The sequence below is a fragment of the Aethalodelphis obliquidens genome, unplaced genomic scaffold (genome assembly GCF_003676395.1).
Source record: "Aethalodelphis obliquidens isolate GAN/ISIS:26980383/991018 unplaced genomic scaffold, ASM367639v1 scaffold11, whole genome shotgun sequence".
Classification (NCBI taxonomy): Eukaryota; Metazoa; Chordata; class Mammalia; order Artiodactyla; family Delphinidae; genus Aethalodelphis; species Aethalodelphis obliquidens.
In genome coordinates, this window is record NW_020837955.1 from 15,512,213 (window position 1) to 15,540,201 (window position 27,989).

Genomic DNA, 27,989 nt, shown 5'->3' on the forward strand with positions numbered 1-27,989 from the left:
GGGGGGCCGGGGGCAGGTGATAAAACACAGTGTTTCTAGTTACAACACATAGTGTTGCATCTTTATTCTACGTCTGATCATAGCAAATCTCACAAAGCCAGACTGCAGCCAGGCAGAGTGCCACATGGCGACAGGCAGCCAGAGGAAAGGAAGACCATCTCTTCTGTTGCAAACACTCTGGACGGAAAGCACAGCCTTCTCGCTAGCCTACCTAGAGGCACTGAGGCCACATTCCCATCTCCAGGCCCCAGGGACATCTCTAAAGGGTGACTCCCATTTGGAGCTTCCAAAATCCAGGGCACCTCCGGGAACCAGTCCTGGTTCCAACAAGTCATTCTGAGTCCAGGCTCTCCCACTGACTGCTGCATCTGGACCTGGCGTCATGGCAGCTTGAGGGCTAAAAAGGGGCCTCAGGCTGGACCACAGAGCAGCCCAGGGGGTCCCAGGGCTCAGGACCGTTGATCCTTTCTGCGGAGCTTGTGTCCCACCTGGGAGCCCCGCTGGGCAGCTCTCACCAGGCCTTTGAACTGTCCCTGCAGCTTCACCTTCTTCCTGCAGGGACAAGGATCAGAAGGGTCATGTCTCGTTGAGAAAAGGCAGCCCCCCTTCCCATAACATCAAAGGGTGGTGTCCCCACCCCAGCACCAGCAGGAACAGGGGAGAAGGGGCGCTGCCAGGTGGCGGGTGGCACGTGATCCGTGCAGACCACACCCATCATGTTTAAAAGGGCAGTTCAAGTCAAGGATACTTGAAGGTGCATGCGAAAAAGTAAGAATAAAAAACCGGGACCCCTGGTGGCGCAGTGGTTAGAATCCGCCTGCCAATGCAGGGGACACGGGTTCGAGCCCTGGACCGGGAAGATCCCACATGCTGCAGAGCAACTAAGCCCGTGCGCCACAACTACTGAGCCTACGCTCTAGAGCCCATGCGCCTAGAGCCCATGCTCCGCAACAAGAGAAGCCCGCGCACTGCAATGAAAAGTAGCCCCCGCTCACCACAACTAGAGAAAGCCCATGCACAGCAACAAAAGACCCAATGCAGCCAAAAATAAATAAATAAACTTAATTAACAAAAAACTGGAAGAGACTTGAGCAATCGAGTGGAGAGTGTAACGAGCACAGCCCTCACCCCCGACCCTGCACACGCCGTACCTGCGGTTGAGCTTGGTTTTACTGAGGGGGATGTAGGCGTAGGGGTCGAGCCGACCTTTCTTCTTCATGTCACCCTTTGCTTTCTGCTCACCCAGAGAAACAGAGTCAGCCAGGAGGGTGGGCTTCTCTTTCCACCCTTGCCCCTGACCTGACAGGCTGAATCCTCCCTTCCCTTCATTCTCTGCCTCAGGTGGTGCCAAAGAGCTTCTGCAGCCCTGGACAGCCATCCAACAAGGCCTGGACTTCAGGTGCTAACAAAACCTTTGTGTACCCCTCAGTGTGGCCTCAGGCTGGCTCCACAAAGGTGCCTCCCCAGGGCAGTGATGGTCACAGCTGCCCCGCACTTCCCCAGAGACTCTGCCAGGAGAGTCCTTGCCCCACCGGCAGCTCTTACCTTGGCCTTGTATTCGGCCCCGGGGGTAGCCTTCTTGGCCACAGGGCGATGGATGCCAGAGCCTCCCGCTAGAGGGGGAACACAGAGGCCATGAGTCAGGCAAGGCCAGGGCAATCGGGCAGCCTTCTCCCCGGAGAGCTGCTGGGGAGATGAGTCACAGCCAGGACCGAATGGATGTCCCCTACCAACAAAGGACAAAGACCTTCCTCGAGAAGGGACTGTCCAGCAACTTGACAATTAGACCACTGAGCTCCTCAGACTGACCTGAATCCAGAGACCTACCAGTGACCTCTGGAAACACATATATCCTCGACTAACATAAAATACCTCACCCTCTCCAAACTAAATCTGCTCCATTTGTTCTGGGGAAAAGAACATAGGCTTTGAAGCCAGACAGACCGGGGTTCAACTCCCAGCTCTAACCGTAGGCAAGGCTCTTAACTTTCTGGAGCCTCTTAAGCTCATCTGTAAAACAAGGCACTAAGGCTTGATCTCATTCAGGCTTCACACCAGAACTGTGAGTTAGAAAGGCAGCTCTTATCCCATCGTACAGACGTGAAAACTGCGGCTTCGAGAGATCGAAGTGCTTCCAAGGCCAGTGTTATTTCCAGCCCGGACTTCCACACAGTCATGGATGGAATCACATAGTGCCGACTAGGGAGGACTCTCTTAGATGACCCAGATGAATCTCCTTTAAAGGTAAGAAACTAGAAGGTCAGAGAGGCAGCGTGAACAGGCCAAGGTCACACAGCTAAGAGCAGCTGGCCAAGCAGTCCTGAACCCAGGCCTCCTGCTGCATTGTGTGGTACTACTGCTTCTGCACCACACCATCTCAGAGCAGAGGAGGTGAGCTGGGCCCTGGCCTGGGGGGCCACAGAACGAGAAGGAGCCCTGTGGCACTCCAGCTGGGTGAGGATGCTGTGGGGCTCTGACAGCATACCTGCTACTGGCATCAGGGACCTCCCGCAGGAGCCCCTGGACCTCCAGATGCAGAGCAAGAGCTCTGCTTCGAGGGCCTGGGGGCAGGGGCCCTGCGGGGGCTGCCTTGGGGGAAAGGAGGCAAAGGTGAGGCAACAGAGGCTTCTCCTGGCTTTGGGCAGCCACCTTGGTACCTCTAGCAGCTACTCTGGGGAAAGGAACAGCCTGGGAGCCCAGAAACAACTGTACAGGGGAACTCCCTGGGCAGCCCTCCTAACTGCCACCCTCAACATAGGTCAAATCTGGCCTGACTCAAAGTCAGAAAAGAGAGGCAGACATCTCCCAGGAGAAGGGTGGGCTGCAAAAGTCTCAGGAAAGCCTGGGTGGGTGGGGAAGAGATGGGGCTCAGGGGCTCCCCAGAAGGGCTGGGGGTTCTGTGCACAGATCTCCTAACCCCCAGGCTCTCCCTCACCCACAGACCCCCTTGGTCCCCAGCCCAGTCTTATGGGACATATCAGCCAATCTTTGCTGGTGCCAACTGAGTACAACCAGGCCATGCAACCTCTTGGCCCTGCCTGCAACACACCCTGCCTAGTGCAGGTGACAGGGAACCTGCTGCAAGAGAGGAGAGAGGAAGCCTCACCTTGGTACTGAGGGGGCACCTCCAGCTCCTCACTGTCAGCCTCTTTGTGCTTGAGCTTCTGGGGCTTTTTCTAGAAAGAGGTAACAAGCAAAGTTCATAAACAAGAGGACATGATGATACTCACTAATGGGAGCCGCAAAAGGAATTGTAACCTGCGTTAATAGAAAAGGTTCTCTGCCAAGCACTCGATCCCCCGTACAGATGAGGACACAAAGGCTCAGAAAGGGCAAGTAACCAGGCAAGGCCACACTGCTCGGCAGCAGAGGCGCGACTTCCAGCCCAGGCCCTCACTGCAGAGCTCATGTCGGCTGCTCCACTGCTAGGCCTCTCCACGCTGAACTCCCCCAACAGGGCTACAGCTGCCCGTCTGGGCACCTTGACCTCAGTTTAGTCCAGCCTTCCTAACGGGGACGAGGTCCTCAGCCTCTCTGGGGAGAACAGCTTTATCGGTACTTCATCTCACATGACCTCCACTGCACCCTCCCCATTAGTCAGACTCACTGATCTCTGACTAAGTGCAGGCCCTGGGGATACAGGGGACAAGACCCATTTCCTGTGCTCCCGGGGCCCTCAGGCAGGTGGGAGACCCCTGCTCAAGTCAGTCATTACAGTCGCTCAACAATCCTACCGTCCCCGGAGCTGTAAGCACGAGGCAAATGCTACCCGCCAGGCACCGTGCTGGGAGCGCCAAGAGGGAGAGGTGGGCCTGACAGCAGCCCAGCCCATCAGGAGATCTGAGCCCGGAAACTGACAACCAGGCAAGGCGGAGGGCCGTTGTGTGGGGAGACCTGAGCTCGCAGGGCTGGCTGCCCCACAGTGTCTCTCCCACACTGCCCGGGAAGCCTGTTCCAACTACCGATTCCTGAGGCTAAAGCTCCCCAGGGACCCAAGGCACCTGAGGGGCATTCACTGGCTTAGGGGCCAGATAGAAGAGAAGGTGCGCCAGGTAAAGGGAAGGAGGCTGCAGCACACACAAGTGTGTCTGGGGAACCAGGACATCCAGTTTTGTTAGTTGAGACCCAGCAGAAGGGGCTCCTCGTGGAGAAACAGAAACAGGCTGGAAATGTGGTTTTGGCCGCATCATGGAGGTGACGGCTCAGTTTGTTCTTGGTTCAGCTGGCACCTGGCAACAGTTCTGCCCACTGGCAACTGCAGCTGTCAGTTGCACCCTGGCATTTTATGCTCCCACGACTGAGGGCAGAGGAGTGAGACTAAGCAACTGTTATGCAAAAAAGCCCCCAGGGAGGGCTTCCCTGGTGGCGCAGTGGTTGAGAGCCCGCCTGCCGATGCAGAGGACACGGGTTCGTGCCCCGGTCTGGGAAGATCCCACATGCCGCGGAGCGGCTGGGCCCGTGAGCCATGGCCACTGAGCCTGCGTGTCCAGAGCCTGTGCTCCGCAACGGGAGAGGCCACAACAGTGAGAGGCCCGTGTACCAAAAAAAAAAAAAAAGCCCCCAGGGATCCCAATGGCAGGTGATGGATGCCATGAGCCAACCAGGAGCGTGGCCACCCTGGGACCCTCTCGGTGCCGTGAGACAAGGTGCCCTAGCCCTGCTCTGCTGACCTGGGGGCCATCCTTCCACAGCCGCAGTCAGTTCCCCTGGCCAGGAACAAGGGTAGGCTGCAGAGGGACTGCAAAGCCCCCTGTGAGGATGTGCTCAAGGAATCTGGCAGGCTTCAGCCAGAAAAAGATTTCCAGGAAAGATGTAATAATGATGATGATGGTGACAACAATGAACAGCCACCACTTCCTTAGTGGGACTAAGTGCCACACATTTTACATATAAGCTGGGATTTGAGTTCACTCTGGGGCTGGAGACATGCACTTTTAACAACCCCTGTGGCCTCGGGCAGGCTGCGGATGATAAAGAGTCCCTACCTCCTGGGAGGATTAGTGAGGTGACACATGGGGCCCTCGGCACTCCTCAGTGGTGGGTGCCCCTCCCCCAAGTGGAGCCGGCCCCTGGCAACATGCAGGCTGGCTGTTGCCCCTGCTGCCTGCACAGCACATGCCCTCGGTGGAGAGACAAGGGACCGTCTCTTTCTTCCTTCAGCTGGACAATACAGCCAACACCGAAGGAGGCACTGGGTGCTTCAGAGGGAGCCAAGCTCTCTCCACACCCCACAGAGGGGTCAGCCGTGACATTGCATGCCCTGGGCTGCCTGCCGTGTGCCACCCCGAGGCTCCACTGAGCAGTGAGGAAGCAGGGCAAGTGAGTGTGTGGGAGCGGGGAGACGGCGAGAAGCTGTGAGGCCCAAGGTTTAGGTCTAAGGGCCCCGGCCCTCCAGCAGCAGGAATTACTCACACTCCTGATGCCCACGTCTTCCATCAGGTCAGCCATCTCTTCATCCTCCCCTGGAGCCAATAAGAAGAGAGACCTGTGAACACTCAGGGAGCACCCCTGTCCTCCCAAAGCCCAAACAAATTTCAACCTGCCTCCTCCCGGCTCATCAGGGTACAAGGGCTGCCAACTCCAGCCCCAGAAGACCTATCCCGTGGAAGGTAAGACGCCTGGACGCTGCCCCTTCCTCCTTCCCATCCTGGGCCCCACGGACGACAGCCCCTCAAGGAAGCAGTGACCTGACTTCTAAAGTGAATACAGCTTTTGTTGAGACTCTAAGAAAGCCCCAGGTTTCCTGGGGAGCCAGGCATTCCCGCAGCCCCACATACACTCCACTTTGCTGGGAAGACTGCCCTATTCCCCTGCTTAAAAACCTTTCCCTGCATCTGTGCTAGGCATTGTGTGGTGATATAAAGAAGTATGAACCAACAAAAAGCATAGGCAACAAAAGGTAGATAAACAAAAGATAGATAGATTAGAGTCCATTAAACATGTTACACTTGTGTATGTCAAAGGACACATCAACAGGATGAAAACGCAGCCTACAGGATAGGAGAAAGTATTCGCAAATCATACGTCTGATAAAAAGTTAATATCCAGAATAAATAAAGAACTCCTATAACTCAACAACAAAAAGAAACAACCTGAGATGCAAGAGGGAGGGGATATGGCGACATATGTATACGTATTGCTGATTCACTTTGTTATATAGCAGACGCTAACACAACAATGTAAAGCAATTATACTCCAATAAAGATGTTAAAAAAAAAAAACCAATTCAAAAATGGGCAAAGGACTTGAGTAGACATTTCTCCAAAAAGATAGACGACAAACATGAAAACACGCTAAACATCACTAATCATTAGGGAAATGCAAACAAAACTACCATGAAATACCACTTTACACACATTAGGATGGCTACTATCAATGAAACAGAAAACAGCAAGGGTTGGAGAGGGTGTGGAGCAATTGAAACCCTTCTGTCCTGCTGGTGGGAATGTAAAATAGTGTAGCCACCATGGAAAACAGTAGGGCGGTTCCTCAAAAAATTAAAGACAGAACTACCATATGATCCAGCAATTCCACTTCTGGGCATATACCCAAACGAACTAAAAGCAGGATCTTGAAGAGGTATTTGTATATTTATGTTCATAGCAGCACTATTCACAATAGTCAAAAAGTGGAAGAAAAAAAACCAAAAAAAAATGGAAGCAACCCAAATGTCCACTGATGGATGATGGACAAACAAAATGTGGTCTAGATATACAACAGAATAAGGCAAGCCTTAAAAAGGAAGGAAATTCTGACACAAGCTACAACACGGATAAACCCTGAGAACATTATGCTAAGTGAAATAAACCAGACACAAAAGCACAAATACTGAATGATTCCACTTACATGAAGAACCTCAACTCATATTCAAATTCACATTCATACAGACAGAAAGCAGAATGGTGGCTGTCAGGGGCTGGAGGAGGGGGAAATGGGGAGTTGCTGTTTAATGCGTACAGAGTTTCAGTTCTGCAAGATGAAGAGCTCTGGTGATAGGCAGTACAACAATGTGAATGTACTTCACGCTGGTGAACCATACACTTAAAAATGGTTAAGACAGTAAATTACATGTTACGCATATTTTACCATTTTTTTAAAAAAGCGACCAGTATATTTAAAAAAAAAAAAGAACTTTGAAACTGATCAGCTGGAGGGAAGACAAACTGAAGTGAAGTCAATCAACAACCAAACGTCATAAGAAGCGTGTGACTAAGTACGGAAGCCTGGCAGTCCCTGGGCTTGTCGGGAGTTCTGAGGGAACACGGCTGAAGCCAAGGGCCCATGCAAAGGCCACAAAGAAGGACTTGCACTGGATCTGAAAGAGTGGAGAGGGGCTGGGAAGGTGGGGGGCAGGGGGCAGGGGGCGGGTGGGCATTTTTAGCGTCAGGGTTCCATGCGCAAGAAGGGAGCAAGGAGGGCTTCCCTGGTGGCGCAGTGGTTGAGAGTCCGCCTGCCGCTGCGGGGGACATGGGTTCGTGCCCGGGTCCGGGAGGATCCCACGTGCCGCGGAGCGGTTGGGCCCATAAGCCATGGCTGCTGAGCCTGCGCGTCCAGAGCTTGTGCTCCGCAAGGGGAGAGGCCACAACAGTGAGAGGTCCGCGTACCGCAAAAAAAAAAAAAAAAAAAAAGAAGGGAGCAAGGAGACGGGATACACTGAGGGTGAGAAGGGGACAATGACGAGGCCAGATCTGGAAACAGTGTCACCACATTTATCCCCAGCACCTCTATATGCTGTTCAGGTCACCATTTCATCTTCACTACAACCCTCTGAAGTAGGTATTGGTATTACACCCGCTTTGGAGTGAGGAAACTGAGGCACAGAGAGGTTAAATGACTGTCCACAGTCACAAAACCAGTAAGTCGGGTTGCAGGGGCAGCAGTGACAGCACTGGTTGAGTGGCTGCGGTGAGCAGGCGGTGAGCAGCAAAATAAAGAGGAAGACATAAAATTTAGAAGACCCAGGCTTTTGTGATCTTACGTGATATGTACAGAGATAAATGCAGAGGGAACAGGAAAGACGAAATGGGACTTGGAGATGTTACACCTGAGCAGCCCCTGGACAACAGGAGACAATGACTCGGGAGAGTCTGGCTCTTTTCACCAATAAATGAGCTTCCAGGCCTCAGCCAAGTTTACGCTTGGAATAAAAAAACACAAACATTTTCAAAAAGGAGGAGGACAAGCAAATAACCAGAACAGAACAGAATACAATAGAAGAGAGATTAACAGAGTGTATCACAGATGGTAAGAGGAAGTACTACTGCCTTTTGAAAGTTTTGTTTGAATTATGGAAGTACTGTATAAATGGCTGGGTTACACCATAAAAAGATTTCTCAATGTGGTCAAAAGAGTTTGAGAAACAAAAAATTTGAGAAAGTTGCCCGCGATACAAGCTCCTTATATCTGTTTTTACCTATGTTTCGCTCCAGAATGGTCGCTGAGTGAACAAATAAATGAGTGGATGAATGAGCAAACGAGTGCAGCCCTGGCCCAGGCCAGCTGCAGCTCCTGAATGGGCAGGTGGCCCCACCTTTAGCACCTTCCTCTTCCTCCATCTTGGCGTCGCCATCCTCCTCCTCACGGATGATCAGCCGGCCGTCGGCGCTCACCTTGAAGCCGTGGTCCTTCTTCTTGCCCCGACCTGGCCCAGGCTGGGTGGCTGGCGGGGCAGAGTCGGGAGGTGAGGAGGTGGAAGGCCCGTCCTAGCCCACTCACACCCTCATCAGAACCGACGAGCCTGGGTCTGTGACTTGGATGAGTGCCCGCGGCACTGTGACGTGCATGTGTGGGAGGCCAGGGTGCCCGCGGGCCTCCCCAGAGGCCACTCCGCTCCTAAAGCTGGCCCAGGGCAAGCCTGTCCCCTGTGCCCACGGGCCAGCCGCTTCATACTCACCCAGGACTCGCTGGGCCACCTTGGGGTCCAAGAAGTTGAGGGGCTCATCCCCGCCACCCTCCTTCAGCCACGCGCGGCCCCTCTGGCGGGCCAGCCTCTGCTGCTCCTTGCCCCGACTCCTCTCCTCCTCCTCGTCCTCCTCGTCCTCCGAGTCAGCCAAAATCTCGTCGATGCTAAGGACAAGCCCCAGTCAGGGCGCTCCAGGAGAGGGAGGGCAGCTGGGCACGGCCTGGGCAGGCTTCGGGCCAGGGGAGACCCGGCCCCCAGCGTCCCGCCACGGGTCTCACCTGTCGCCTTTGCCCCGGAAGGGCTCCTCGTCCTCCACCTCCTCTTCCGCTGCGGCCTGGCTCAGGGCCCGCTGTTTCCTGGCCCGGGCCTCTGCTTTCCGGATGTTCACCAGGACTTTCTGGTACTCCTCTGGTAGGAGCTTCCTCACCAGCTCGAACCTGAGGCCGTAGAGACGGGCCGGTGAGGTGCCCGGGCCAGAGAGCGCTATCCAGAGCGAGGTGTCCAGCCAGAGCCCTTCCAGCCCCCCAGCCTGGCCCCTTCTCGGCAGCGGTTCTGGTGGGACTGGAAACCCCTCGACCCCTCCCCTACCCCCTCCCAGTCAGGGCACAGACCCGAACTTGCGGATGAACTTGGTGAACAGGTTCCGAAGCTTCATGCGGAAGTGCCGCCGCATGTCGTCCGAGAGCTTCCCGATGGCTCCCATCTGCGGGGCAGAGCAGCGGGGCTTCAGGGGGAAGATGCGCCCCCTCACCCTGTCTGCCCCCCACACCATGGGTTTCTCCTGGTTCCACGAGTCCCTCCTACTGCCCTGCATGAATCTCTGGCTGGACCGCACTCCAGCCTTCGTGAGAAACACGTGGCCAGCAGGTATCATCTGCAGTGTCCCTCAGTGAGGCTGGTGGTGCAGGGCCCCCTCGATCCTTTGAAGGCTTGTATAAACCCTAGTCACTCCAGGACAGGTCACCACTCAGGCCGTCCTCCCCATCGCTGGCCCCAGTTAGGCGGCAGGGTTTGGCAGGCAGGGGCAGGCATCCTGACTCTCATCTGCCCCTTCTCGCTTTGACCCAACCCAAGGCCAGATGCAAAGATGACAGGCAAGAGGGACCTAGAGCCCTGATGCGATTCAACCCAGCTGGAAGTGGGAAACTGAGGTGGCGGGTGCAGTGGACGGAGGGCTCACAGGACAGTCCCAGCTTGCTGCACGCCTTATGCCCAGCAGGAGGGGGCCAGGGACCCAATACCAGAGGGCTCTTCAGGCCCTTCTGCAGCCCAGCAGGGGCATCTAGAGAAGCCTTCTCAAACCCAGAAGGTCACAGTGCAAGAGGGAAAATAAAAAGGGAGGGTTGGGTCCCTTCCGAGGGACAGCCCAGAGTCGCAGTTCTGTTCCCAGGACTGTTCTCACTAGCACTGTGACCTGGGAAAATCTCTGGCCTCAGTTTGCTATCCGTAAAACAAGGGGTGGCCCTACCCACCGCCCCCTGCCCTGCAGAGCCCCTGCTGCTGTGGAGGGGCTGCGGGGGGTGACAAGTGGCAGCCTGGGTGCTGTGCCCTTTACCTCCACCACTGGTCTCTTCCAGGGCTCCTGCATTACCTTCTGCTGCACAAGACAGCGTGTAGCCAGAAAAGTGTTTGAAGCTGGCTGGCCTCAAGGCTCACTGGGTCTCTGCCGGCAGCTCGCGGGCCACTATGCCACTGGCCGAGGGGAAGGGGACACTCACCACCAGTTGCACGTGCTTGGCCAGGTGTGCCATGTCCATGACGACCATTGACACCTTGATGAAGCCCAGTGCTGATCTGACCACGTCGCGGGTACGGGAGGCCAGGAGCAGGCACACATTCTCCAGCAGCTGCTCCATCGTGCTGGCCCCCATCAAACCTGTGGTGGCCAGAGGGCCACTGTCAGAGACACCTGGAACCCCACCCAGACCTAAGACCCCTGCCGTGTCACAAGAGTGGGAGCTGACACTTGGGGGACACTTCCAAGTGCCTGGCACGTGTCTAGTCACTTTCTGCCAGCATCTCCTCTAGTCCTTCAGACACCCTGTGAACAGGTGCTGGTTTTCTCCTCCATTTTAGAGATGAGAGAGTAAGGTTCCAGGAGGTTCCTAAGTTTGTTCAAGGTGTCACATGGCTGGTAAGAGGCAGAACCGGGACGAAAATCTAGGCGTGGGACCTAACCTCCTCCGACCCACTCTGAAAGCGGGATGCGGGCAGCTGTGGGATGAGGAAAGCCGAGCTGGGCAGGAGAGGAGGCGGGAGGCGGTCAGGCCTGGTTCCAGCTCTTCGTCCTCCCTCCCAGGACCTTTCCCTGTTTCGGTAGCCACCCTGTCCTGACCTCCTGGGCATTTTCCTACCCCGAGGGCTTCCCAGACCTTCAAGGAAATAGCGTTTACCTTTAAACTCGAAAAGGAGGTGGGTCAGGGCCAGGATACTGCAGCTGACCATGGTCACAGCGCCCACGAGACCGGGGTAGATCAGGACGAGGTAGCGCTGCAGGGCCTCTGGGAGGGCAGAGAGCAGGAGCTGCCCAGGGCAGAGCCCACCGTGTGCGCTGCATCGTGGGCCCAACCGGAAGGGGGGCTCCCACCAGAGAGGAGCAGCCCGCCCAGGGCCACTGCCCGGCAGCTCCCTCTATCTTTTCTCTCTGATGGGTGAGTGCAGGGTGCCTCCTCACCCAGGCCGGGAGCACAGCGCCCACCCCAGCCCCATGCCACCCGGGCCTCACCTGCTGGGTCTGGGCCAAACCGAAGGAAGGCGTGGCCCATCTCCACCAGCAGCGCAAAAGCATTCTTCCGAGCTCCCACCGACACCTCCTTGGTGCAGAGGATCACCTGCCCAGACAGCCCCGTTAGCACGGGCTCCCCAAGCCGGCCACCCCAGGGTTGGCAGTCTGAGGCAGAGCGGACGGGTAAGGGCACTCACGCTCCCAGACAGTGAATCCAGCCCACCCCCACTCCCACTACTGCCCTCCCCGATCCTGGTAGGCCTTCAGGAGCCCCATTCCAAGGAACCCCAAATCACAACACACTCCCCTCCCGCACCCCGCACCTCCGGGACGAGGGCGCTGATGAACTCCTCGTGCTCGGCGGAGAGCTTCCTCACGATATGTATGAGGCACTTCAAACGGGGCTGCGGGACAGGGGTACAACAGTCAGGACCCTCAGTGCCACCTCTGCCCCTGAAGTCGCTAAGCGTCTCCACGCTGGTCCTCTCCTGGTGTTGCTCGTCCCCCCTAGGGCAGAGCGGGGCCCCTGGAGTCCGCACCCTCTTGGCGGGCGAGGAGGTGCTCCGTAGCGAGTCCAGAAGGGTCTTCTTCAGGTCGTCCAGGTGGCTCTGCACGAAGCGGGCGCCAGGGCCCTGGGGGCTGGCGCACACCTCCTCCAGCACGCGGTAGGCCTTCTTCTGTACCCCATGGGCCTTGCTCTGGGAGGGCGTATGGTAGACAGGGGTGGGTGAGAGAGGGGGCTGGGGAGCCCCCCACACTCACCCGGTCCAATAACATGCACAGAGCAGCCACGTGAGCTGTGACTGGCCCTGGGGGGGACTCAGAGAAGCTGGCCCTGCCCTCTGGAGCTCGTGACATCCAATGGGAGGGCAGGGAGAACACAGGTTAGTGAGAGGCTGATTCTGGGCCAGGCAGGCGACGCTGAGGGGAGTGAAGCCTACCCAGCCCTCCATCCCTTCCGCTCCCCGCCGGGACACGTCTCCCAAGGTTAGGTGACTCTGCCCTGGACTTGTGTGTCTGCCTGCACGTTCCACCAGAGCACTTCTCACGCTGTTGGGTAACTGCTTATTATACTGTTGCAGTGGTGACAGTTTTCAGAAGGTCACGCAGGCCTGACTTTTGCCTGGTGGTTAGCCACAGCATGCAGGGGCGAGCGTGTCAGGCAGGGGACCCAGCACGTGCAAAGGCACAAAGGGGCTGTTATATCTGGAACCCTTAAAAGCAGCCTAATGAGGCCGGAGTGGCAGGTTTGCTCAGAGGGGGATGAGGCTGGGTAGGATGAAGATCAGGCCAGGCGGTGATGGGCCTAGTGAGTGAATCAGGCCTCGGCTCTACAAGAGGCATCTTAGCAGGTGAGGCCCAAGCATGGCCGTGCATTTCTGTCACTCTGGCACCTACATGATAGAGTACAGGGCTAGACAGATACAAAGGGCAGCCATGCCATGAGAAAGCAGATTAAAACCCGATCCTGGGCAGCAGCAAGGCATGGAGACAGGGCCCACGCACCCCCCCAGGTGTGGGCGTGTGGGGCTCCCGGCCTCCACGGCTCACCTCTAGGTAGGGCCGGATGGTGGAGTACAGCTTGCTGATGGCGGCTTCATCAGCGTGGGGAGCCAAGGCCACGACCAGGTCCAGGACGGACAATCTGCTCAGCGACAGGAGACCAAGGAGGAGCTTAGTGGAGGCTGGGGAAGGGTATGCACTATCAGTGTCCTCGTGTCTACTGGGTACGGGGGAGGTGGGAAAGGTCAGGGTGAGGAGGACAAGGGGCCTCGAAGGAGCCCATGAACAATAATCACTGCCTGTAACCTAACTCAGCACTCATAAGGTACCAGCACTGTTCCTGGCGCTTTACATGTCTTAACCCCTTCAATCCTCACAGCAACTCTATTGCAGGCATTATCATCATGCCCATTTTACAGATGAAGGCACAGAGTAGAGTAGATAAATAACTCAACCAAGGTCACAGCTTATAAGGGGCAGAGCTGGGATTTGAATCTAGGCAGCGTGTCTCCAGGGTCCTCACACTTCCCTAGCAGACTACAATGGTGCTCCAGGATGGAGGAACTGGTCCGGCCTCAGGGTAGAGCTGGGACATTCAATATCTCAAGACTTTCCTAAATAATTCCAGACAGATACACAGAGCTTCTGCTAGACATACTCTCTAGCTCCCTGGGCTGCCCCAGCTCAAGTGGGGCACTTACCTGGTGAAGTCAGAGCTAGCAGGGTCCAGCACCTTCTCACTGGCTTTTTCCAGGAAACCATTCACCAACTGGCAGCCCAAAGGGATAAGGAGGGAGTTGTTCAAGAGAAAATACACAGCAGCAGCAGGTCACAGATTTGCACCCTCGTCTCTTGCCCCTCCTCTCCTCCCTTTTGAGGAGGCTCGAGCCCAGCCTACTGCTGGCATATGGTCCCCTGTTCTTCTGGGGGCAGAGGGCCAAGTGAGCCATGGTGGGTAGGGTCTTGACCTTTCCAACACCCCAACCCAACACTCACCCACCGGAGACTGTTCCTCCCCCTCCTCTACCAGGTCACCTGAGGCTCAGTAATGGTGAGGTAAGTTTTGATGGTTTCCAGCACGGCCCGGCGAGGGGCCGGGGTGTCTCCAGCTGCAACGGGCTGCCCATACAAGTTGAACAGGATCGGCAGAAAGTTCTTCGCAAAGCGGCTCACTTCAGCACGGTCGGCCTCTGGCAGGAGGACCAAAGTTTGCACAAAAGGGCCAGGAGATGACCCTGCCTCAAAGGCCATTGTGGTTGCAGCCCAGAGGCATTCTTTTGGGGGACCTGTGACAGGGTCATGGGTTTGGGGCTTTTCTGGGACAGGAGAGGCTGAAGCCAGAGCACAGAGGACGAGGGGCCAGCCAAGTGCTAGCCCCACGTAAAGGCTGGACAACTCCCAGCAGCTGTCAGTACACTGAGAGTAAAGAAAGAGAAGGGGCCGTTTTCAGCATCCTACTAACTCCTTGGGTCCCCAGTGGACACTCAGGTCCTTGAAAAGGATTAGCGGTGGCTCAAGCAATGAGCTGGACAGGCAGGGTCAGGGGACTCGCACCATCACAGCCATCTTCCACCAGCCCCGACCCCAGAGTCCACACGTACCCGCCTCACAGCCCTTGGTGATGAGGGTGCGCAGGGCCTGGCACACAGTGACCCTCAGGTCTGGGCGCTCGCTGATGGCCGTGCCCAGCGTCCGCGCCAGCCCTTTGAAGGCGGTGGCCACATCTGTGGGCCTCGTGCAGAACCCAGGCAGGAGGGTCCAGATCTGGGGAGGGAGGGGATGATGGAGGAGAGTGACGACCAGCAACCTGTGCCCACCTGTCCTCCTCACACCCGCCAGCTGACCCCTTACCTGCCACTGGAGCGTGTCGTAGATCTTGGACTCCACTGTGCTGCCTGCCTGGGCCAGGTCCATTGCTAGAGTGACACAGGACACAGTGTGACCCTGGGCACACTCCTGACTGACAGGCCTCATGTTTACCCAAACCAAAAGCCCAATGATGAGGACAGGAATATGGGTGATTCCCCTGCTCCACAGACGAAACATAACACTTATTATTAAACAAACACTCGTTTGTTCTAAAAAAATGAAAAGACCTATGTAAAACAGAAAGCGACATCTCCCCACAATCTCCCCCGCAAATCTTCCTCCCCATTTCTGACCTTCTTATATTTCTCCAAGCACGTGCACACTTTTAAAGACGTGAAAAGGATTGTCTTATAAATATATTGTTCTGAAACCTGGTTTTACTTGAGAATAAAGCTGGTAACATTTATCAAGCAGTTTCGACATGGCAGCCTGTGTAATGTGCACTTACGTGATTATTGCATTTAATCCTCACACCATCGCAATTATCGCCCTCATTTTACAGATGATGAGCAGACCCAGGGGAGTTGAATAAACTTGCCCGAAGTCACCAAACGGTGGAGCGGCTGAGCTGAGCTTTCAATCTGATCTACTCAGCTCACCATGGACTAAACACGTCCATTCCCCTGTCGGTCTCTTTCCTTCTGTACAGTGAGCACTCTGTGTCCCACGGTGGGGCTTTATTATGACTGACTTCATTGGACCCCACTGAGGGATGTGTGGGCTGTGTCAGGACTTTTACTTGGAACATCTTTGTATATATAAATCGGTGTGTACTTGTCTAATTATTCCTCTGGTGGGAGAAAAGACCCGTCTGCCTGCCTCGGGGCAGGGGTGCCTGGCCACGACTCGGACCCCGCTGATGACGGCGCTCAAGCACTGGCTGACCACCTGCTCGGCCCAGGGAGGCTGCCGAACGTCCTAAGGCTGGGGCGCTGGACCAGGAGCCCTTCCCGACCCTTCCAGTGAGGCTCCAGGACTGTGGTGGGCCCGTACCTTTCCTCTTCAGGGTGGTAGCCAGAGGCAGGAAGTAAGCGGTAAAGAAACCAAGTCGAGTTTCCCGGACGTGGTCTCGGATGACGGGCAGCAGCCAGCTCCGAGGGAAATCCAGAGTCTCTCTGGGAGGAGGGAGGGGAAGCGCGGTGAGGAAGGGGTGACGGCCTGGAGCTGCCTCCCCATGGAGCCGAGGAACAGGACAGGTCCTGCTCTGGCCGCCCCCACTGACCCGCATGGCACGTGGAGATGTCAGCCGAGGGTGTGGACACCCTCCCAGCGGAGAACAAGCCACGTGGCTCTCCTGGGGCTGGAATGGAAGCCAAGCAGGGCTGCACTTACTCAGAGCCATCAATTTCCAAAGGCACAGCCTCTAAAACCACCTCGGGGCCCATGCTGGCCACGGCAGCGCCCACTGCGCGGTCCAGAGCTGCCATGTGGGGGGAGTAGGGGGAGAGGCGCAGGTCACACAGGGACTGGAGGCACTGGAGCAAAGAGACGCGGGTCAGACATTAAGACGGGCCTGCAGCACAGGCACCCGTGGCTGAGGCTGGGCCAAAGTCTCCAAGAGGACGAGGTCGGGGGCATGGGGTCAGGTTATGCTCTCGCCAGAGGTCACACACCATTGACCAAATTCAACTCTTGGATGTGTTTGAGCCTTCCTCAATGCCCCAGGATTTAAAAAGAAATTCTGTATTTGTTAGTAAAGTGTAAAAATCAGGAGATTTCATATACAAATGTAGATATCCGGTTTATCTTGAAAACCGGGAAGGTGTGGGAAACGCCGACCCACAGTACAATTAGTATAAATTAGCAGGCACTGTGGAGCAGCTGCCCCTCGAGACCAGAGCTGCCCCCTCTGGTTCACTACAGCCCCTCAGAGCCCCTCTGCGAGCCTCATTCCTCAAGAACCTCTCACAGGAGCCAGGTGTTGCCAACCTAATCTAGTGGGGCCCGGGCCAGGCCTCTCAAGGAAGGCCCTACCCTTGGGGAAGGCCCCACGAGGCCGTGAGCTGCTCCGCCTGCTGGTGAGGGGTCTGTGCCCTGTCCTCAGGCTCCCACCTGCTCCTGGAGCTGGGGAGGATCTCCGGGTGATCCCTGAGCCTTAAATGGTTTACTTTGGGCTTTGGTAACCTCCCTGGGACCTAAGGCTGCTTAAAGTACTATGCTCACCTGTTACAGAAAATTTAGAGAATTAAAAATTAAAAGATAATAGATAGGGGTGAGGGAGAATCACACTGGTTCCCTGTGAGTTTCAAAACCATCAACTCCAGCTAAGACTAGTGAGAAGGCATTAGGCGGTGGGGGGAGGGGTGGTTTTAGCCCTCTTCTCGTTCCTCCCACGTTGGCCCAGTCGCCTTCCTGGGGACACAGTACTGGGCACCTGCAGTGGACCCTGGCAGTGGGGGAGTAAAGCGCAGAGGTAACGGAGACACGTGCCCCTCTAGCAGCCCCAGCCACCTCCTGCCCCGGCCCAGCCGCTGCCCCAGTCACCTTCCTCATCACGGGATGGGCCTGTCTCCCACACGCCTCAAAGAAGACACACAGCAGCTGCAGCACGGAGCTCCATGATGCGTGGAATCTGTATGTCAGGCCTTCCTCCACTGCCCTGCCAAGGGAGTGGGCAGTCAGGGCCGTGGAAGTCCATGGCCGGCACCAGGAACTACAGACCACGGCAAAGGTGAGGCCCCAGGAAAGGCCAAGGGGGAGAGCTAGTGTTTACCAAGTACCCCCTGTGCTAAGAGTTTCATTTACATAATCCTCACATCAAAAAACAGCTGTGAGCTAGGTTATTTGTTCCATCCTCAGATGGGGAAACTGAGGCTCAGAGGGACTAAGTAGCCCAGCAGTGTCACTCTTCTAGTGGCCAAACTGGGCCGCCAAAGCCCGTGTTGTCACTGTCCCATGCTTTCTCGGTCTGACCAGAGGTGGGAAGATGGGGTAGGTACAGGTGGACTGGGCAGAGGGAGGAAAGCCACAACAGTGGGGAAGCCCGGCCAGCTGCTAGCCCCTTCCAGCCCAGGCACGCTGTGGTCAGCTCATCTCTTGAAGTCGAGCCCCAGAGGCTCTAGGCAAGAATGGCCAACAGGGGTTAGTGTGGGGAAAGGGGTGAGCTGGGGGTGGAGCAGCTCTATTCCTCAGTTTTCCAGAAACTTCATTCCAGGTGTATCCAGAAGAAACAGGCCTATGTCCTCATAAGGAACAGAACCCAAAGCATCACATCTTGGAGCTGAGCAGACAGACCCAGAGGAAACACCAAAGATCCTAGACTCTTGGTGCTCTGAAGCTCCTCACTGGTGGCTGGAAGGGCCTGGGTGGTTCGAGGCCGGTCTGTGAATGGCTTCTCTTGTAGGCATGGAGGGCAGCACAGCACATGAGTAGAGTGGATTCTGCGGTCAGGCTGCCACTTACTAGTTGAGTGACCTCAGCTTTCCCAGTCTGTAAAATGGGGTCAGCACCTATCTCCTAGAACTGTAAGGACTACCAGTAATTTCTGGTATTTATTGGAACTTAACTACGCACCAGGTACTGTTCTGAGAACTTTACATGTATGACCTCATTCAATCCACACCTCCATTAGACTGATGTGGACCCTGAGGTGTTGAGAGGTGGAGGAACTAGCCCCAGATGATGGGCCCCCAAGTCCACACTCATGAGCATGACACTATGGCACCTGGAGTGTGGCCAGTGCTCAAACCGACAGCAGCTGCTCTGGCAGTGTGCGCAAGGCCCACCACAGTGACAAAAGGAGTACCTGTCATCACGAGGAACTTTCTACAGGCACACCTTATTCCCTCCTCATGCAGAGGCTGTGTTCTCACCTGAACATCTTGGCGACATAATGGGCAGGGCCTGAGGCCGAGGAGGTCACGGAGCCGATGTCAGCCATGTGGGGAGCGACACACTCCTTCAGGATCTCCTGCAAAAAGAGGCCACAGCTGTTTGGGCCCAAAACAGCCCCCCAGTGCCACTCAGCCTTCCCAGGTGACTGCTTCCTAAAGCTTCTAGGAAGCTCACCCCCACCCTGAGAACTTCCTCCCCGGGACACAGCTGGAGGCCTGGGGTGAGCTCTGGGAGCTCTAAGGCTCTCTGCTTCCCTCGCTAAAGCTGGGCTGGGGGCTGAGGTACCTGAAGGCATTGGGTGGCAGCTGTCACCACCTGCGAGTGGGGGGAGAGGAGGCAGGTTGTCGCAGTTCCAAACAAGCGAGGGAGGTGGCCCAGTCCCAGGTCCCGATGCAGCCTGTCAACACAAAAGGCTTCTGTGGGGTCTGGCCGCTGAACCTGCGCGTCCAGAGCCTGTGCTCCGCAACAGGAGAGGCCACAACAGTGAGAGGCCCGCGTAAAAAGAGTGACTGTTATGACAGAGACACAAAACAGAAACTGGGTTCGCAGGACTGAGGATCCCAGAGGAGGGGACCATTAACCCAGGTGGGGAGTAGGGTGGAGCCGCAGAAAGGGGATGATATCCTCTGAGAAGTAAACCAGCTGCACAGCCGGCGGGGGGTGACAGGAATCAGGATGGCACTCGGGCCCCACCTCTTGCTGGGGAAGGTGCTCTCGGCCGCCTTGCTGCTCAGCTCCTCGGAGCTCTGGCAGGAAAGGCGGCAGCCCTGGCTAACACAAGCTGTGCGACCTGGCCCCGCCTTCACGAACACAAGAGGTGGTCTGCACACACTCAGTGCAGAACCACACCTCCCCAGAAAGCCGCACCCCCTCCAGCTTCCGGCTCATGTCCCTCCCATCTGTACCGCAGTGCAGGGGGCCTGGCTGGAGGCCAAGGGACCGCCCTCCACCGCATCCCTACCTAACCAGGTTGATGTGGGCTTTCTCCATGACCTTCAGCCAGGCCAGCAGGGGTTGTAAGTCATTCTCGCTGGGAACGTAGTCGTACAAGGCCTAGGGGCGGGACAGGGAATAAGCAGGTGACTGAGCAAGTGTGTTCAGCAGCAGCCCAATGACACGACCCCTTCCCATCCCTAGGCAACAGCACGTCCCCGTGACTGTCCCGTCCCAGGGCCTGCACACGGGGCCCCCTGCACTCACAGCCCCGTTGGCCTTCCTTTCCCTGCTCAATGAAGCCCTTCCGCTTCTGCTTCTATGGGAAAAAAGTCTCTAGGAGCAGTCAAGAATAACTTGGGTCACACAACCCTTTGTGAACCTGACAAAAGGCAGAACCCTTCTCCGGAAAAATGTAAGTGAGCATATACACACATTTTGCAATTTGGGGGGGCTTTGTGCCCCCTTCCCCAAATCCACGCAGAGATCCCTAACACTGAGAACCTTTGCTCAAGGTACCTGTTAATACCATGAGACCATGCTGAATGGTTTTTTAGGTTAACTACCACAAAGTCAAGAGTCAGGGCCCCCAGCTCCCGTGGACACTGATGTGGCTTTGGTGGCCAGTCTCCTGGCTGCCCGTCCACCTGACTCCTACACAGGGGCGGCCCAACCCGGCCCATCCAACCTCGCTCTGCAGACAAGTAACAGGGCCGCCCCCCAGCACAGCCATGTCCCCGTCCCCTCATCAGGCCTCACCGTGATGATCTGGGCGTTGAGCTCTGCTGGCAGGGTACCCGGGCTTGGCTTGGCATGGAAGAGGCTGTGAAAGGCCTGCATGGCACAGGCTGTCACCAGCTGGAGAGGACACGGAGGCTTAGTGGGGAACCCACCGCAAAGCCCACGGTGGCCCTGCGTTCCTCAATATCCCACTCCAGCCGGTGGGCTTGCGGGGACTTGGGCCCCCTGAACCTCAAACATGCCTCCTACACCTGACACTCAGAGGACTGCTGCTTCAGTAAGTCCTGGCAGCCACCAGGAAAAAAAATGATTTAAACAAGAACAACGGAGAAATGCGAACAAAATGTTTTTTTAACATAATGGGCTAAAAAAGCAGGCTACGAATCGTTGGCACACTATAATTATAGCTGTATTTTCACGTTTTTATGTGTTTGCTTACCTAAAAAGAAAATGTCTGAAAGGATACACGGCAAGTTGTCTGTGTACTATTTATCTTAGGAAATGAGACTTGGAGGAAAAAAGAGACTTCTATTTTTTTACTTTATATACTTCAGAATGTTTTTTTTTCCTTTTAAACAATGATCATGTTATTTATATAATGAATACTTTAAAATACGTATGTGAACAAACAGTATAAGAGAATACATAGAGATTAACAGAATTGTGCTAGCATATCAAATGCAAGGGATCGTTTTTATGTATTTTTAAAGTTGTCATACTGACGTTATTAAGTATGCAAAAAAAAAAAAAAAAAAGAGACAGAGAGAAATAACCGTGTCTGTGGCTGGGGTAGAGCTCAAGGTAGGGGGAGGACTGATGCTTTACCAGCCCTGCCATGGTTCCACCCTCTCCCTCACCTCATCTCCCAACAGAAGATGCCCAGTCTATCCGACACCAGGGATGAGATGTTGTCCCTGGGTGTAGCTAAGAGCAGCGCGGGGGCCGGGAGACCCTGGCCCCTGCTTTTGGCCTGAACAGTGAGTTTCCCGAGTGCCAGCACCACGGGCCTGGGGTCTGAAGCTCTGCCCTCCCTCCTCCTCGGCGCGTCCCCACGCGCCGGGGCCCGAGCTTACCACGTGGCTCAAAGTCATGACCCGGAGAAGAGTCTCACTGCAGCTCTTCACCAGGCTGTCCGGGAAGCAGGGCAGCAGGTCCTTCAGCAGGGTCAGCATGTGCAGCGTGGTGGTAGCCTCCTTGGAGCCTGGTGGACAGAGGGCAGCTGAGACTCCAGCCCACTCTCTGCAGCAGGCCCTGCCCCCTGCCGCCCACTCTCAACTGCGCTTCCCCACCTCCAGACTTCTCGATCTCCTGGATGCAGAACTTGGCAGTGGACATGGCAGCAGGGTGATGGGCAGGGGCCTTTTCACCAAACATGAATTCACTGCCCTTGAGGACGGAGCACACTCCATGCTGGGCAGCCTTCCGGATCTGAGGGACAAGGAAGGGGGACAGGGCCGGGTCAGTGTTCAACCAGCAGTGTGTGTGGTTCTCATGACCACCAGTAGTAAGCATTGATCGCACACCTCCTACAGGACCAAGGACACGCCCGGGGCTGCGTGTGTGTGGACTCCTGGGCTGCCGAGTAAGACAGACCTCGCTTTCCATTCCTGCTCTTCTGCTAACTCACCAACTGGCCTTGAGCAAACCAGACCACTTAGTCTCTGAGCTTCAGTATCTCACCTTTACAACACGGATTCCTTCATTCATGCAATCATCCAGCAATATGCAGTGTCCACCAGTTCAGCAGTGAACCAACAACTCATTGGGAGGTAGGAAATAAAGAAATGTACACCAGAAGGTAAAAGTACTTTGCAGACAATAAAACAGGGGCTGTTACTTTTTATACGGCGATCAGGAAAGTGTGACTTCAGTGACATGACGTTTCAGCAGAGACCTGAAGCAAGTGAGGGAACCACTGGAGGGATACACAGGGAAGGAGGCATGAGCCTGCCTGGGATCAGAGCACTTAGCACAGGGAGTGACTCTTACGACTGTTACACGTTCCCGGCCCTAAATTTCAGGAGGAAGCAGAGTGGCCAAGCACAACTTACTGGGCACCTACTACAAGCCAGGACCTGCAGCAGGCCTGTGGGGAGCACCAGAGTGTCACCGTGACCTTGCAGCCAAGTTGTTATTATCATCCCTATTTTACAGCTTGGAAACCAAGACTCAGAGAGGTTAAGTAACTTGCCCAAGGTCACAGCACAACCAGTGAGTCCAGTATTCAACTCAGGTGTGTGTGACTCAAAGCCCCTCTCCAGCCCACTCTCCTGCCACTGTAACTAAACACGTCACTGACCAATGAGGCAGCAGAGACTCAAATGGGCCTGACTGTGACCCTCCCTCCTGTAGGAGGAGCTAGCAGATAGGGCTTCAGGCAGGAGGAGAACCTCTGCACAAGAGCCCAGGGCTCAGGGCGACCTCCCCAGTCCACTCAGCAGGCCAGGCCCAGCCCGGTTACTAGAGTGGCTGCCCCCTCCCACGTCCTGGTACCCCACGGCCTCACCTTGGGCTTGGGGTGCACAGTGAAGCTCAGCAGCCCATGGTACACCTGCAGGGTCACGGGGTAGCTCCAGGCCTCCAGGTCCTGCTTCCGCAGAAGGGTGGCCAGGCAGGAGAGGACCTTCAGAGGAGAGGCAGTCTCTCAGCTCCACCTGCTTCAACCAGGTGGGAAAGAGCCCGGCTTCTCACCAACTCCAGAAAATGCCAAAGGGCTTTCTGAGGGTCCACAGGGTGCCTATACCCCTCCCAGGGAGTGTCCAAGCTATAGCCAAATCAGATGGGCTCTGGAAGACGGCAGGGGGACACCGAGACCCAAACACTGACCCATCGGAGGGCAGAGGTGGAGCCACTGCTGGCCTGGGCTGACATGATATCCATGAAGGCTTTGGAGGTATCAGAGAACTTCTTAATGAGCACAGGGCTGGGCACGCTACAGGGAGAGAAGAAAGAAGGTCAGAAGACTAGAGGGGCCTCTGAGAGCAGCTGGTCTGCAGGAGAAGCTGGACAGAGCGGGGCAGCGCTGGCCCAGTCACTCCGCGAGTCCACCCTTTCTGACACCCAGTTCAGTGCGTTTCCATGGCACCTGAGCTCCCTGCCTGCCCCACCTTCTCCACAACCCGCTCTCCACTACCCACCAGCTGGGCCCTTATAAACTCCCCCAAGTCCTCTCCCCACCTGCCCCCTGGCTGCAGATGCCCAGACATCGTGGCTCAACACTCCACCCTTACCTCCTGCCCCACTCGCTGCACAGGGCTGCCCCTGCCCAGGCCCCAGCACTCACACTCTGTCCTGTAACGTCCCAGGCCACCCCGGAGGCTGAGCCAGTAGAATGCCACCTGATACTTAGCATCTTTTTGTTCCTTTTAATAATTCCCTGGTCCTCTTCCTCCCTTCCACCCCCACTCCCTTCTTCCCCCTATAAGGAGCCAGGACTCACCGCTTCAGGACGAGGTTCAGCAGGTAAGCAACAGCGGCCAGAGACTCCGTGGACTCCACCGCTTCCATTGTTGTCATCTGAGGCCAGACCATGGGGTGTGAATGGGAAATGTGTCACGCTGGGCAAATGGGGTATGTGGGCACCGTGTGCCCAGCAGGACAGTTATGACCAAGAACGCTGGTGTCAGAGGTTCAAATCCCAGCTCCACCACTGTGACTTTGGACTAGCAACTTAACTTTTCTGTGACTCAGTTTCCTCATTTGTAAAATAGGGATCATAAGTTGTTGTGAGGTTTAATTGAATTAATATATATCAGACATTTAGAACACTGCCTGCCACATTATGAAAACCATATAGTGCTATCTGCTTCATTAGTCTAGAGCAGAGGTTAGGAAGCTTTTTCTGTGAAGAGCCGGATAATAAATACTTTAGCCTTTGCAGGCCACATATGGTCTCTGCTGCGTATTCTTCTTTGTGTATTTTAACTATCTTGTAAAAATGTAAAAACCATTCCCAGTCCTAGGGCTATACAAAAACAGGCCACGAGTCAGATTATGCCCATGGGCTATATAGTTTGCTGGCCCCTGTTCCACAGCAGTGGTTCTCACACTTTTACACCCTTAAAAAGTATTGAGGATTTGCCCAAAGAGATTTGGTTTACAAAAGTTATATCTATTGATATTTATCATATTAAAAATTAAAACTGAGAATTTTTTAAAACACACAAATGTGCAAGCACAATTCTATGAGCTGTCAAAATGTCATCAGACATCACGTAACTTCTGGAAAACTCCGGGGTACGGTCATGGGAGTGAAAAAGGTAAATGATGATTTAGCATTATTATGGAAATAATTTTGACTTAACCAACCCCCAAAAGGGTCTTGGGAACCCCCAGACTACACTTTGAAAACAATTTTACTAGAGAATCCCCTGGGCGTAACTCAGTTTCATGGATTAGGAGAAAAAAATAAACGAGAGTAGTGGATTTTGTTTTACAAGAATAATGTAGCAAATCCCACCAGGCTTACCAAGCCACCTGAGAATAACTGAAGCGCTTTCACCTGTTTAAGGTTGTCCTTCTCTACCCCCGCATGCAGGGGCCCCTGCCTTCTCCTTATAGCCTGAATAACATGCTACTCCGAAAGCCCGCCCACCTGAAAGTCACACCCACTCACCAGGGCAGCAAAGTACTCAGTCTCTGTCTCCTTCCCACCCTGGGAGCGTATCACCTCGGTGACAGCAGCCAAGACAGCACAGATCTGCACATGAGGGAGAAGGTACCTATGACATCTATTTCCGATCAAACCCCACCGCAGGGTAGCCTCTTCTCCTTCCTCCTTCACAAATTATTCTCCTGATAAAGCCCAGAGCAGACAAGATGAGCAGCAGCCAGAGCAGAGCCAGGGGAACACACACGGGGCCCAGCAACAGGAAAACTCACACATCTGCCCAAAACCCACCTCTAAGGCTCTACCCCTTATATATGGAAACACCTGCACAAATGTGTAAACATTCAAGCACAAGTGTTCACTGCCGCAACCAATTGGAACAATAAAGCAGCCATCAACAAGGGATTAATAATGTACTCACTGTATAATAATGACAAATTCAAACACTATGTAACTATTGAAAATAATGGTGAACAACTACATAGATTAACTCAGAAACACTGATCAGTGGCGAAAAAAGTTGTAGAATAGTATATATAAAATATAATGGCATTTCAGTAAACCTAAACAAAATGTGGGTAAAAAAGTCTACAACGGTAATTTGACAAGAGGCCACTGAGCACTTGAGATGTGGCTAGTGTGACTGAGGAACTGCATCTTAAAATTTGTAAATTATTTATATTTAAAAACAAATACTTTATCCAGTTATTGGGAAACAGATTTAGAACTACTTGGGTATATGAATCTACTTTTGCAACTGTAAGTTTTATGAACTTTAAATACAAATCAAGTATTGCCAATGAAGATTTAGCCTCCAAATGGAGGTGTCAGACTAGATTTTGAAGACTTAGTACGATAAAAATAATGCAAAAACACCTCACTTTTAAAAATATTGATTATAAGTTGAAACAACAATATTTTGGGTATACCAGGTTAAATGAGATATATAAAATTAAGGTTAATTTCACTTGCATCTTTTTTACTTTTATTTAACATAGCTACTAGAAAATTTTAAATTATGTATGTGCCTCACATTACATCTCTTTTCGACAGCTTTGGTCTAGAAAAGTACTGTTACTGTTAACAGTAACTACCACAAAGGAGTTAAGCTGGGAGAACAACTTTCATATTTTATTCTACTCACCTCACTTTGTTATCATTTATAGTTTTGACATTTTTTCATTTAAACAATGAAAATATATGTATATATAATTTATAAACTAAAAAAGGTAAATAACATTTAGGTCTTGTTAGATAAAACATTTTTTAACCACTGTTATTCAGTATTAATTTACTCAACAAATGTTTCCTGAAAACATTCTATCAATATATAAAAAGGCCTGTGTTAAGTATAGTTGAAGAGATAAATGTTTGCAAAAGATGTTTTGGACATTTGAAAACTGTCAGGAAAATACCCTGAGGGACTTCACACTTGAGCCAGGAAGATGTTCTTAGAAAAAGCAGAAAGTGGAATCTGCCCTAGGAGGGGTAATAAGCAGCAGACACAAAGGGTAGGAGGGGTGACACATCATCCATAGATTCCACCTGTTGTCACCGGACAGCAGTCAGCTGGCCTCCCCTCACTAGCCTCCGGCTGTCCTGAGAGTCCCCCCTACCTCCTTGTGGGCAGCCGAGCTGGACTCCCAGAAGCGCTGCACTTTGCTGAAGGTGACGTTTGTGCAGTCGGAGAGGCCGCTCAGGAAGGTGCCCGAAGACTTCTCGGTGAGAGCTGGTCCCACCTCTTCCTCTTCCATGGCAGTCTCAGGGGCTTCGCTTTTACCCAGACGCAGGGATCCTGACTGCAGCTCATTATGCAACTTTACCGCATCAACTGTCAAGTCGCTCTTTCCTGAGAACCGGAGGCAAAGGGTAAGGCCCCCAATTCTTACCCGAACCTCCTTTTGGCTAAGAGAACAAGAACTACCCCTAGGAAACAAACAGGCGGAGTCCAGGCCCCCAACCAGTGAGGCTAAATTCTGAACGCGGTCTGCCTCAGCAGTCCACTGTACACCTAGAATTTATCAGATTCAGAAAGGGAACCCGGTGGGAGTCGGGTGGGGGCTGCAGTGAGGGGCCTGGGAAAGAGATGAGGGTGAAAGCGCTTTGTAAAGCGCCACCACGGTTAAGTACAGGCGTGAGTACTGACTGATACTCGTGGTACCCTAGCCAAGTCATCTCCCTCCTGTGGAGTCAGTTTCTGCATCTCTTAAATGGGAAGGGTGGACCTTTACAACAGGCTCCAGATCGGACATTTTAGGAGGCGAAAGGTCCGATGCTTGGGCCCCACGGCCTGCAGAGAGGCTGAAATCCATTGAGACCCAGGCCCACCCAGAACACCGCCGCAGGCGGCGCTTGGGTCGCGACCCTGCTACCTGAGGGCCGGCTGAAGAAGCGGCTGCGGGCGGCCTGGCGGTGGCGGGAGATGGCCGGGTTGCTGTCGCTGCTGTGGCCTTTCTTCCAGCGTTTCAACTTGGCCGAGACCCCGGAGGGCAACTTCCCCGAACGACCCATGTCTACTAAGCCGGGGGTGAGCTTAAAGGACCGGGTTCCAAGGACCTAGAAGCACACGCAGGACCCACGTGGGTTCGCAGCCCGCTCCACTTCCTCTTCCTCTGGCGTAACTTCCGTATTCACGTCCGTTACCATGGCAAAAGAGTCAACATCCGGTTCACGTATTCTCCAGGCTCCGATCTGGGAGGGGCTCCGAGGAGATCAGTTCCTAGGGAAGAAGTGCTGGCGTTAGGGAGTCGCTGGGGCTCTTATTCCAGGGCTAGGGTTCTTGGCCGCAGGAGTGTCTTTTTTTTTTTTTTTTTTTTTAACATCTTTATTGGAGTATAATTACTTTACAATGGTGTGTTCGTTTCTGCTTTATA

General features: G+C 54.3%; 1 protein-coding gene across 1 annotated transcript; it reads right to left on the reverse strand.

The window, feature by feature from the left end:
* Positions 1 to 32: 32 nt before the first annotated feature.
* RRP12 (ribosomal RNA processing 12 homolog) lies at positions 33 to 27,759 on the reverse strand. Its single transcript, XM_027112187.1, has 34 exons — positions 27,489 to 27,759; positions 26,733 to 26,965; positions 25,123 to 25,206; positions 23,947 to 24,023; positions 23,334 to 23,439; positions 23,014 to 23,130; positions 21,797 to 21,935; positions 21,581 to 21,708; positions 20,526 to 20,624; positions 19,795 to 19,886; positions 19,119 to 19,230; positions 18,812 to 18,909; positions 17,484 to 17,598; positions 16,332 to 16,474; positions 15,993 to 16,114; positions 14,982 to 15,046; positions 14,732 to 14,894; positions 14,166 to 14,320; positions 13,832 to 13,899; positions 13,179 to 13,272; positions 12,167 to 12,325; positions 11,951 to 12,031; positions 11,628 to 11,733; positions 11,296 to 11,403; positions 10,621 to 10,778; positions 9,514 to 9,605; positions 9,181 to 9,339; positions 8,894 to 9,066; positions 8,531 to 8,659; positions 5,413 to 5,462; positions 3,107 to 3,176; positions 1,546 to 1,613; positions 1,152 to 1,234; positions 33 to 552 (listed from the first exon to the last, which is right to left on the reverse strand). The coding sequence occupies exons 1-34, from the start codon at positions 27,625 to 27,627 to the stop codon at positions 450 to 452; spliced, it is 3,888 nt and encodes a 1,295-aa protein (XP_026967988.1). The 5' UTR covers positions 27,628 to 27,759; the 3' UTR covers positions 33 to 449.
* Positions 27,760 to 27,989: the final 230 nt, after the last annotated feature.